Source organism: Microcaecilia unicolor, chromosome 3 (genome assembly GCF_901765095.1).
Source record: "Microcaecilia unicolor chromosome 3, aMicUni1.1, whole genome shotgun sequence".
Lineage (NCBI taxonomy): Eukaryota > Metazoa > Chordata > Amphibia > Gymnophiona > Siphonopidae > Microcaecilia > Microcaecilia unicolor.
In genome coordinates, this window is record NC_044033.1 from 110792626 (window position 1) to 110805357 (window position 12732).

At 39.9% G+C, this 12732-nt stretch overlaps 1 protein-coding gene across 1 annotated transcript in view; it reads left to right on the plus strand.

Moving 5' to 3' along the window:
* Window positions 1-12732, plus strand: part of PYGB (glycogen phosphorylase B) — a 189812-nt gene that overhangs the window by 155170 nt on the left and 21910 nt on the right. The window contains 2 exon segments of the mRNA XM_030196276.1: window positions 4481-4582; window positions 8640-8787. Of these exon segments, the coding sequence (XP_030052136.1) occupies window positions 4481-4582; window positions 8640-8787 (250 nt within the window).

A 12732-nucleotide genomic window follows, 5' to 3' on the forward strand; every position in this document is an offset into this window, starting at 1 on the left:
ATCGCTAGGCTGTTGGAGAGTTAAATATAAAAAATGCGCTGCATATTAATAATGAAGAAAACCGCGCTAAAGTAAAACAAAAATGCTAATATGCAACAACACTACGGTTGTAAACCGCATGTATTTGAAAGAAACGTGAAGCACATACCTTAAAAAAGACCGTTGTACAAAGTGAGCCGTCTGACTGACGCAGTGATTTCAGCAGTAAAAGTGAAAGTAAAAATCAACTGCGGGACAATTCAAATAGCCAAAAGAGCGCGAAAACGCGCGAAATTAAACCGCCACAAGTATCAGCTGATCCAAAAGATGATAAATGAAGCACTGGGTGGCCATACGTGCGTGTTGCGCACGTAGAATAGACGTGAACACGTCACTATGTGGTATAGAAAAATATATATGGAGGTACGTCACTGCGTGGCTTAAAAAAACTATATATATATTTATATCTTGAAGGCATACGGAGGCACGTAAATTAAGTGGAGATACTGCATTCTATGGTACAAAAAATGCTTTTTAGAGCTAAACACAATGCAAGGGACATGGAGATTAAATGATGCATTAAAATCAACCTATGTAACCAAAATATAAATAAATTAATAAAAAATATATATATAGAAATATATATATATATAGAAACAACATACATATATGTATGTATGTGTAGTATGAGCAATAAAATGTAATAAAATGAGATGTGAGTCTTGAAAGTTTACTAATAAATCCCATGTGTGTATACTAATATAAGTAAAATTAAAAAATACATATAATAATTAATCTTTTTGAAAAAATGATGAAATGAAAATAATGTCAGAACAAGTCACAAGGATATCAAAAAAATACTATATAAATGTACAATGTATAACAACAAAAAAAATATATAAATAAATAATTTGTACAGTGTATATATGATGAAATAATAACGATAAAGTAAATATATTAATACAAAAACTGCTTGTATGTATTTACATATAAACCAACTTTTAGGTTAAGGAGTATTCGTGCTATGGAAAATTAAATAATTTGTGTAAAGAAATGCAAACATTTAATTTAAAGGAGTATAAAAATTACAAGAATGGGCGAAAGTCTATCTCATTGTTTAGGCCATTAGGACTCATGGTATTTAAGTCATAAATTAACCTTTGTTCTTCCTGAAGTATAAGTTTATCAAGGTCACCTCCCCTCCACCTGCTGGTGAATGTCTTGAACACCAAATACTTGATATCTGCTGTAGTATGGTTAGCCGCATGCCAGTGTTGAACCAGAGGTGCAGATTGGATATTTCTAGATATGCAACTTCTATGTTCAATGATTCGTGTTTTAATGGATCTGATGGTCTTACCAACGTATAATAGAGAACATGGGCATTGAATAATGTAAATCACATGAGTAGTGTTACAATTTGATGAATGTTTTAAAATGAAAGTTTTGTTGGTAATTGGATGAATAAAGCAAGTTGTCTCTATACAGAGGTTGCACACACTGCATCGTCCACATCTTCTATGTCCTAAATGGAGGTTTTCTAAAGGTTCTCTTATATCTGGTAAAGTAGAAGGTACTAAATATTCTTTTAGATTTCTGTTCCTAGAATATGCAATTATTAATTCTTTATTATTGAAGCAGTCGAGACCCTCCAATATGTGCCAATGTTTGCGTATGGACTTAGCAATGTGTTTGGACAAAAAAGAGTACTTGAGTGTACAAACGATATCTGGTTTCTTCTTTTGTCGATTAGGTTGAAGAAGTTCTTCACGATCCTGAGCTAAAGCTTTGGAATAGCCCGCTGCAATATGTTTCTGAGGATACCCTCTGGCAGAAAATCTATTTCCCATAGTGGTTGCTTGTAGATTGAATTCCTCAAAATCTGTGCATATCCGTCGAAGGCGGAGAAACTGGCATAAAGGAAGATTGCTTTTCAATTTAGGGTTATGATAGCTGGAGTAGTGTAGAAATGTATTTCGATCAGTTGGTTTCTTATATATGGTTGTGTTGAATAGATAATCATCTTTCCGAATAATAAGATCCAGGAAATTGATCTGGTGTTTATTATAGTCAGATTTAAATTTAAGATTGGGGTCCTGAACATTTATCCAATCAAAAAAAGTGTGTAGAGTGTCTTCACTCCCCTGCCACAGAATGAAAATGTCGTCTATATATCGACGATAAATCTTAATGTATTCTTTGAATGGATGTGATGTCAAATATTTTTTCTCAAAGTCTCCGACATAAAGATTGGCTATGTCGGGAGCCATACTTGAACCCATGGCTGTGCCCTTGATTTGTTGGTAATAATTCTTTTCAAAACCAAAATAATTCTGGGTGAGTGCAATTGTTGCACATGTCAAAATTAAATGATTAGGAATGCGCCTATGTGTTGTTCTACCCTGTAGTGTGTGTTCAATAACCCTTAGAGCCTCCATCTGTGGAATATTAGTGTATAGTGATTCAATGTCCATTGTAACCAGTATAGTATCTATAAGTGAACCCTCATAATCTTGCAGGATATTAATCATATGAGTGGTGTCTTGGATGAATGATGGTATTAATGGTACAAATGGTCTCAAGAAAAAATCTACAAAAATGGACAGGGGTTCTAAAATCGAACCGTTGCCCGAGATAATGGGTCTCCCCGGAGGGTTAGTCAGTGATTTATGTATTTTTGGCAATACATAAATAGTTGGAATGGTCGGATTTGAGACCTGTGAAAAGTCCTTCTCTTTTGATGTAATAAAGCCCATTCTGGAAGCAATATCAATGAGTTCTTTAATATCTTTTTGTATATCCACTGTAGGATCTTTATCCAGGGGTACATAGAACTCACAATCCTCCAGTTGCCTCTTGATTTCGTTGATATAATCGGACCTGTTCATGACTACAATCCCTCCACCTTTGTCGGCGGGCTTGATGACAATATCATGATTATTTGCTAACTCTCTGATAGCCTGATGCTCAGTTGTGCTGATATTATAGTGGCGAGGTTTTTTATTCCTTTCAAATTTCTTAATATCTTTTTCTACACATGAATTAAACGCTGTTATAAGGGGATGCATTTGACCTGGAGGTATCCATGTTGATGTTTTTTTAACCACAGATATATCCTGGTAAGGGGTTGTTGATTTGGAAAATGACTGTATAATCTGTAATTTACGTTGAAATTTGAAAAGGTCAACACGCGTATTAAAAGCATTGTATCCGGCTGTAGGGACAAATGATAGTCCTTTCTTGAGAATACCTTCCTCAACACTTGTGAGATTATGTTCAGATAAATTGAAAATGGGAGTAGATTCTTCTAATATCGGTTGTGAAACTGATTGTGAGATGGATTCCTGTGTTGGAAACGCTGGGGTGGATCCAGTCTTCCTCTGCCTCTGCCTCTTCCTCTTCCTCTTTGGGATGACCTGTTCTGAGACATTCTTTGTGGTGCAAAATTGTTGTCTTTCTTCCAAAGTTCTTCTAAAAAAAGATCAGTGTGGGATACTGATTGAAGTACCTGACGTCGCGTAGGAGAAGTCTCTCGTACTGATGAATGTCTGGAGTGACCTGGAGGATGGGAGCGAGAAAAAGGACTGCCCAAAGGGGAAGTATAAAGGTCACCAGAGTCACTTCTAATACGTTTATGTCTATGTTCGATTGGATGATGTTCAGTGACATCTGCGGGTGGGATATGTCTAACGTTAGAGTGTGATCTTGAGACATGTGTATTTTTAAACTTATCATTATTTGTAAAATATGGCTTAGCCTTAGAAAATGGATACACAGTACCCTTTTTGTAATCTAATTCATCTCTTCTAAATTTATTATTCTTGGTTTCTTTCGTGTCATTCCTAAATTTGGCTATTTTGTTATCAACACCTCTTAGTACCTCATCATAATGAGGATCTTGGGTATGTAAGGCATCCAATTTGGTGACAAGCGTGTCCTTAAGTCCCTTACTTTTTGCCTGTGAAGTTTCTGCAATGAGGATCATGAGATCCAGACTGCATTTATTTAAAATAGCACACCATTTGTCTAAAAAGTCCTGATTGTCTAAAAACATTGTAGGTGCTTTTGAAATTCTAAGACCTCTAGGAATACGCCTAGTCTTACAGTAATTAAGCATGGTGAAAAAATGCAGTTCGTTCCTGGTGATATTCTTCTTAATGTTCACAATATCCAACCATTGTTGCATCACCGATATTGCTGGTGGCGGATGATGGAGCCATATGGTAACCTTATGCATCCACCACCTACCCACCCACTAACCAGCCATTGTCTAGCTCATACAGATAGGACAGCTATTTATTCAGTCCTATTTATGCACTAACCTTGCCTGGTTAGCACTTAATATCAGGTCCTAAGTCTGACACGCCCTCAAGGTAGCTGGTTCCCAGTTATGCCCTGCAAATATTCATCGGAGCAAAATAACCCTATCTGTTAAGGTAAATTATGTTATCAAACATAGACATAACTGAGATTTGAACTGTTTTCCTCTCTGCTTCCATAGAGAATTGGAGAAGAGTTTGTGACCGATCTAAGTCAACTGAAGAAATTGCTGGATTTTGTTGAAGACGAGGCCTTCATTCGGGATGTAGCAAACGTCAAGCAGGTAACATTTATACAAAATAAGCTGCACTAGGATGTTCATTGTTCATTCCAATATGGTCTGCAGTCCCTGGTTAGGGCTTTCTTGGATGTCATCATGTATTGTTACATAAAGACTGTCAGGAACCTGGAAGCCAAGTGTTGAGCGTGATTGATGCATTATCAAGTTTTATTAAGCTTCTAAATGGTCCTGAGGATGAATATCACCATAGCAGGTAAAGTAATCCATAACAGTCTGATGGGCAGAAGCCTCAATATCTACAACAGCAATTCTTGTGAATGGAAACCACTGCATTGTAGTGACTATACAGGTCAATGTTCATACTCAGTGGCCCACATTTTATTTTAAAATTATGACATTAAAAAAACATATATAAGGAGGGGCGGGGGGTGCTGGTTGGAGGGTTTTGGCACTCATTGAGGAATCAACAATGGGCGCTCTTTTAGTGGCGGAGACATTATGGGGCAGTAGGAGGGGGGAATTGGGGCTGGGAGAATTTGGGCTTCAGGGGTTATTGTATGTGCTTGTTTTTCTATTACAAAAAAGTTTTTGTATAAAAAAGTGACTCCCTCAGGGCAATACCCCAGCGTATCTTGCTGGTTGTGCAGCCATCCCTACATGCCTGAAATGTACCCAAATGGACAATTTGTTCCTTCATGGCCTTTGGAAGTATATGGAAATCAAAGCATTTTGGGAGGCTGTATTTAGTTACCTCCAAACCGTTCTTGGTTATTCTCCCAGGTTCACCTTGGAAGGAGCTCTATTCAGCTCTTTTTCCACATTGTGAGGGAGGAACTTAGGTGTGAAGTTATTTCTGGGAAAAGCCTACATATTGGGGAAAAATGTATTCTCATTCACTGGTTATAAGACTGTTCCCCATTCTTCTGGTATTGGAGGAACAAACTGCTTGAGCTAATGCTGTGGGAATCCCAGAGGGCTCATCTCTCTCCAAACAGCAAAATAAATTCATAGCAATTTGGAGTCTTTGACTACAGCAATTATCTCCCAAGGCATAGTCAGGTTTTAAATAGATTTAGTACAGAGCCACCAGTTTAGCGAATCTTGTGAGTTCCCTTGGTGGGTAGGGGTTGGAATTAGCCTGTAGAGTAGTTTGGGGCCTAAGAGTCCAAGCCCCAGATGAGGTCGTGGTTTTGTGTAATTTTTTGTGTGTGTTGCTTGAAGTTTCACTTTATATATTGCTATGTATTTGGGGGAGGGTGGTAGTTGGGAAGGGGAGTTTCTATGGGATGGTCTGTATACCTCTTTTTCAATCTTCAATAAAAAAAGATTTCCAAATAAAGAAATAAACTTAATGTTAAAAAAAAGTATATTCAGTGTCACTATGCATATAGGCTATAGTGCTCAATAAATAGAGAAGGCATTCATTGCCAGTGGAATGTTTTCTTGCAGGCCTAGCTTAAACCATGCAGCATTACAGATAGCCGCTGAATATTGCTGCTACATGTCTAGTTACACAGAATGCTCTCACGCCACCCTGGCACTGTCTGGATAGTGTAGCTGAAAATTCATGGATAGGGAATTTATATGTTTAGTGGCAGCTGCTAAGGAGGCTTGGTAGGAGCCTATTCTATAACAAAACCCTGACACCTAGGATATTAGCGTAACCCAATATCGACGTGACTAGAGCTGGCATAAATGCGGGCACTTAAATGCAGCAGAGACACGCATAACAAAGTATTCTCTAAGTTATCCTTGTAAGTGGGAGTACTACCTGTGTCCCACCCATGCTCCACCCCTGTGTACACCCCCTTGCAAATATGCACTAGGTAAGTTACGTTCATATTTGCAGAATAGCGCATATGCAGCCTGCTAGCACTTACGTGGGTACGTGCACACATGCACGCATAAGTGCTAGTATTCTAACCAGCCGATATTCAGCCTGCAGGAGGCAGGCCAGTTGAATGCCGCGATTGGCGCTGAGCCCAGATATTCAATGCCAGGCCATTTCCAGTGAATTTTCAGGGTTCTCTGGCTAGCTTAAATTTTTCTCTGGCTAGCTTAAACTTAACCAGACAAGGACCCCTTTTACCAAGCTGCAGCAAAAGGGGGCCGGCGCTGGTAAAAGGGAAGTCTTGCTTTCCTACAGGAAATGGCTGTGTGGCGAGTAAAGCACTTCCGCAGAGCCATTTCAGGAAGGAGCCCTTACCGCCACCCATTGAGGTGGCAGTAAGAGCTCCCACGTTAACCCAGCGGTAACTGAGCAGCGCGTGGCACTGCCCAATTACTGCCGGATACAGTCTGGTGCTACAAAAATAAATACACTTTTGTAGCACAGTAAATGATGACGCGCTAGGTGTGGGAAGTACCACTGGGCTGCTGCGGTAGCCTGGCAGTGCTTCCTGTATAGCAAGCCGCTTAGTAAAAGGAGCCCCAAGTTAATATTCTGCACTGGCCTATTAAGTTTGTTGCAGACAAAGATAGGACTGCTATTTAGGCGTTTCAATTTGGCCGCTAGACTTAGCTGAATATATGCGGCAACCTGGTTATATTGAGCACACAATTCTGGAACGCGCTGCCGCACAACTTAAAAACGATCTATGAACTAACTAACTTCCGCAAACTACTGAAGACACATCTCTTTAACAAGGCATACCACAAAGATCAACAGATGTGAACTCCTATACATATATCCAGAATTGTCTTACAATATTTGCTTGTTATACTACTATCATGTTTTATCATTATCATGTTACCCAAGATCCTTCTGTAATACTAAATGTATATTTTCTTATATATTTCCACCATTCATGATGTATTGTAAGCCACATTGAGCCTGCAAAGAGGTGGGAAAATGTGGGATACAAATGCAATAAATAAATAAATTGTACAATATAGCTGGTTTGCCGCTGTGTACTAAGTGCTAATATTCAGTGGAGATAACCGGCTATCGCGCACTGAATCTTAGTGCTTAGCTGCTTAAGTGCTATTTAACTGGCCAGGAGCCATTCCTGTCGGTTAAATAACGCTGAATATCAGCCAGTAAATATTTACCCACACAACACATGCTTAAATAGATTATAGAATTGCTCTTCACACATGTAAGTCCTTTTGAAAATTGACCCATATAAGTTTTTCAAAAATACTGTTAGCATTTAATGTAGTTTTAGCACAGAATTAGTACTTATTTTACTTTATTTTTCTGACTAGCCACTCCCATGGGTGAGGTTTCAAAAAAAACCCCAAACATGCTGCTTAAGATCTAGAGAGGGCCTAGCGCCAATGACAGGAATGTGTCAAAAATCAGCATTGCGTCGGAGGTTACTGGAGGTTGCTGCCATGGTTCTTATTAAATCATTTTGTGATAGCTAGGCCTGAATTGATTATATCCATTATGTTACACTGTTTTCTATGTAACTAATTATTTATCTACTCTTGATTAGCGCTTGCCATGATGTATTATTGTAAGCCACATTGAGTCTGTAAATAGGTGGGAAAATGTGGGATACAAATGCAACAAATAAATAAATAAATAAATAGCAGCAGACCTAGCAAGAGACCCTAGCATATGACTGTTTAGCCCTCCACTCAGTGCATCAGTCCAGCATTTCTTGTAAACAGGGGCTGCCTCCCAACCAGGAACTCTGAACACAATAAAGTTCTGAATAGAGGTGTGCACTGCAAAAAAAAAAAAATTTTTTTAATTTTTGTATAGTTTTGGGGGAGAAGGTTATATTTAATTTATTTAATTTGTTTTATTTTAATAAGTATTTCATTTGGGGGGGGGGGGTCAATATTAACTTGCTCTATTCTTACATAGCGCACACTAAGTGAGAAGATCATGCTCTATTGATGACAAATATCACCCAAACCTTTGGGGGGGGGGGAGGGAGAGTTGTCATCATTTCAAAGTGATATGAAATGACCTCAGATATGTGGTTGACATTTCCTGAATGATTTCTGTTAAATACACATGCCTAGTTCTCAATTGGTGGCCAGTTTCCAGCCAGCCCTAAAGTATAGCTTTCTATTGACAACTCAGCTGGTTAGAAAGGAAGGATAAAAAGTTAATTCTCTGTTTTCTTCTTTTCTTGTTTTCCAGGAAAATAAGATGAAGTTTTCTGCTTACTTAGAGGAGGCGTATAAAGTGAAAATAAATCCATCTTCAATGTTTGATGTGCAAGTGAAAAGAATTCATGAGTACAAGAGGCAGCTGCTGAACTGTTTACATATCATCACACTCTATAACCGTAAGCCTCTGCTCTCTGGTGTTGTTGAACTGACAGTGATGCAGGCAGATAAAACAGTAGACCTCACAGACAATTGTAAAAAAAAAAAAAAAAGAGCGCAGGTTATTTTCTTCCAGAACAAATTATGGAGATGCCCAATTCCCTGGTCATCACTTCATATCTCTCATTCTTTGACATCTCATTTATCCATCTTATTCTTCCATCATGCCATGACAGTTTTCCATTTCTGGTATCGCACTCCCTATTAACCATCTGATGCATACCCCCATCCTCAACCACTTGTATCCCTCTAATCTCCTATACCTTTCCCACCTTTTATCTCTCTGCCTCTCCTTTCACCTCTCTGGCTTTCTCCCTTTCCGCTGTAATCCCCATTTGTCCATGTCCCTGTCTGTTTCTGCCCTATTTTTCATCTTCACCCCATTTCTTAACTGCACAACTCCCCTGGGCTTCTCTCCCTCTCCTCTTACTTCCCTCTCTCCCGTGTAGCCCCTGTGCTTTTCTCCTCCCTTCCATGTGGCCTTCCTCTGACCCTCTCTCCTTTTCTTCCCCTATGCTTGTATTCTTTTTTTCCCTTTCCCTGCTTTCCCCCATGGTTCTTGTTTTCCCCCCACCTACCTTTCTCTATGGCTTCTCTTCCTTGCTCCCTTCTTTCTCCCCCACCCCCATGCCCCCTTTGTATTTTAGGAGCAACTAACAATGTTGTTTTACAAGATTATTGTAATTAAAATCAGCAGGAGCGGAACAGTGTTAAATGCAGCAGGGGATAATAGGCCAGTCAGTTGCTGCACAAAGAGATGTGTAATTCAAATTGACTGACAGCTATTTGGTTCTGGAAGAAAACAGAACATCTACATACAGTGGTGGAAATAAGTATTTGATCCCTTGCTGATTTTGTAAGTTTGCCCACTGACAAAGACATGAGCAGCCCATAATTGAAGGGTAGGTTATTGGTAACAGTGAGAGATAGCACATCACAAATTAAATCCGGAAAATCACATTGTGGAAAGTATATGAATTTATTTGCATTCTGCAGAGGGAAATAAGTATTTAATCCCTCTGGCAAACAAGACCTAATACTTGGTGGCAAAACCCTTGTTGGCAAGCACAGCGGTCAGACGTCTTCTGTAGTTGATGATGAGGTTTGCACACATGTCAGGAGGAATTTTGGTCCACTCCTCTTTGCAGATCATCTCTAAATCATTAAGAGTTCTGGGCTGTCGCTTGGCAACTCGCAGCTTCAGCTCCCTCCATAAGTTTTCAATGGGATTAAGGTCTGGTGACTGGCTAGGCCACTCCATGACCCTAATGTGCTTCTTCCTGAGCCACTCCTTTGTTGCCTTGGCTGTATGTTTTGGGTCATTGTCGTGCTGGAAGACCCAGCCACGACCCATTTTTAAGGCCCTGGCGGAGGGAAGGAGGTTGTCACTCAGAATTGTACGGTACATGGCCCCATCCATTCTCCCATTGATGCGGTGAAGTAGTCCTGTGCCCTTAGCAGAGAAACACCCCCAAAACATAACATTTCCACCTCCATGCTTGACAGTGGGGACGGTGTTCTTTGGGTCATAGGCAGCATTTCTCTTCCTCCAAACACGGCGAGTTGAGTTCATGCCAAAGAGCTCAATTTTTGTCTCATCTGACCACAGCACCTTCTCCCAATCACTCTCGGCATCATCCAGGTGTTCACTGGCAAACTTCAGACGGGCCGTCACATGTGCCTTCCGGAGCAGGGGGACCTTGCGGGCACTGCAGGATTGCAATCCGTTATGTCGTAATGTGTTACCAATGGTTTTCGTGGTGACAGTGGTCCCAGCTGCATTGAGATCATTGACAAGTTCCCCCCTTGTAGTTGTAGGCTGATTTCTAACCTTCCTCATGATCAAGGATACCCCACGAGGTGAGATTTTGCGTGGAGCCCCAGATCTTTGTCGATTGACAGTCATTTTGTACTTCTTCCATTTTCTTACTATGGCACCAACAGTTGTCTCCTTCTCGCCCAGCGTCTTACTGATGGTTTTGTAGCCCATTCCAGCCTTGTGCAGGTGTATGATCTTGTCCCTGACATCCTTAGACAGCTCCTTGCTCTTGGCCATTTTGTAGAGGTTAGAGTCTGACTGATTCACTGAGTCTGTGGACAGGTGTCTTTCATACAGGTGACCATTGCCGACAGCTGTCTGTCATGCAGGTAACGAGTTGATTTGGAGCATCTACCTGGTCTGTAGGGGCCAGATCTCTTACTGGTTGGTGGGGGATCAAATACTTATTTCCCTCTGCAGAATGCAAATAAATTCATATACTTTCCACAATGTGATTTTCCGGATTTAATTTGTGATGTGCTATCTCTCACTGTTACCAATAACCTACCCTTCAATTATGGGCTGCTCATGTCTTTGTCAGTGGGCAAACTTACAAAATCAGCAAGGGATCAAATACTTATTTCCACCACTGTAGTAACATAGTAGGTGATGGCAGAAAAAGACCTGTACGGTCCATCCAGTCTGCCCAACAAGATAAACTCATACACGCTATTTTATATGTATACCTGACCTTGATTTGTATCTACCATTTTCGGGGCACAGACCGTAGAAGTCTGCCCAGTACTAGCCCCACCTCCCAACCACCGGTGCTGCCACCAAATCTCCGCTAAGCTTCTGAGGATCCATTCCTTCTGAACAGGATTCCTTTATGTTTATCCCACGCATTTTTGAATTCCGTTACCGTTTTCATCTCCACCACCTCCCGCGGGAGGACATTCCAAGTATCCAACACTCTCACCATGAAAAAATACAAAATGCATCTCTTTGTATTTCTTTGGTGCTGTTTATGGTTTGTGGTCACTTATTCTGTATTTGGCATTTGTGTTCTGTGTGTGTCACCAAAGTATTCTGTTAGCATGAATTTCTATGTAGTATTCTGTAGAAATTTGGCTTGTTCAGTTTTCTTGATAGATGTATTGATATTTTAGGGCCCCACTGTAATATTTAGGGCATAGCCTCCAGGTAAGTTTGGGATTAACAAATGATGGAGGCTGGGAAAGGTAGGTGGGGGTTTATTTGATTGATTTATTTAAAAATTTATTGACCGTACCATCTACAATTCTGGGTGGTTTACAAATAGCATTCACAATTTAAAATCACAAATTATAAAATAAAATAAACACATATAAACAAAACTTAATACCAAAAGATAAAGATAAAGTACAAGAATCAGAGGAAGACAAAATACATTTCTGAGTCCTATTACAGAGGATAAAGCCATCATCACTACTGGGATGGTGTTAAAGAACTGTGTGTATTGGAGTAAGACAGTATGTAGGGAAGAGGTGCTTGGGAGAGAGAGTAATGGAGGAAGAGAATGCTTTGGGAGACCCAAACTTGGAGAAGAGAGGAGACAAGAAGAGTGAGAGAAAGAATGGGGGTCAGACTTTGTTTTAGTCCCACGAATCACTCTGGATCAGCCTCATCATTGGCAAGGAATTCTTCTCCTCCTTTGCCAGGATGATTCAATTGCAAAAGGGGAATGATTAGTACTGGGTAAAAACTATCAGATGTGATGCTAATTAAAAGTATTTGATACTATAAAATCATCTGTCCACACTATTCAACTAAATCTTGTCTTGGTGAGAACATGAATGTCTTATTTAATAAAGCAAATACTCAAAAAACAAGTCCAGTCCCATCCTGAAATTTCCATTACCCTTCCACTGAGATTTGAATAAACACAGGATTCTATTTTCCATAGACCAAAACTGGGGGGAATGGAGGGAGGGGCAAGAAGAAGGGAATAGTGTTAGAAGTGAGCGGTGGAATAAGGAGATATATATTGCGACAACAATACAGCCATGATGAGCAGTTCCAGATGCATGACTCAGATAAGTGATTGTTTATGTTTAAATAGTAGCTGCCTTACACCATCATACATGTTGAGATAACAGCATTAATC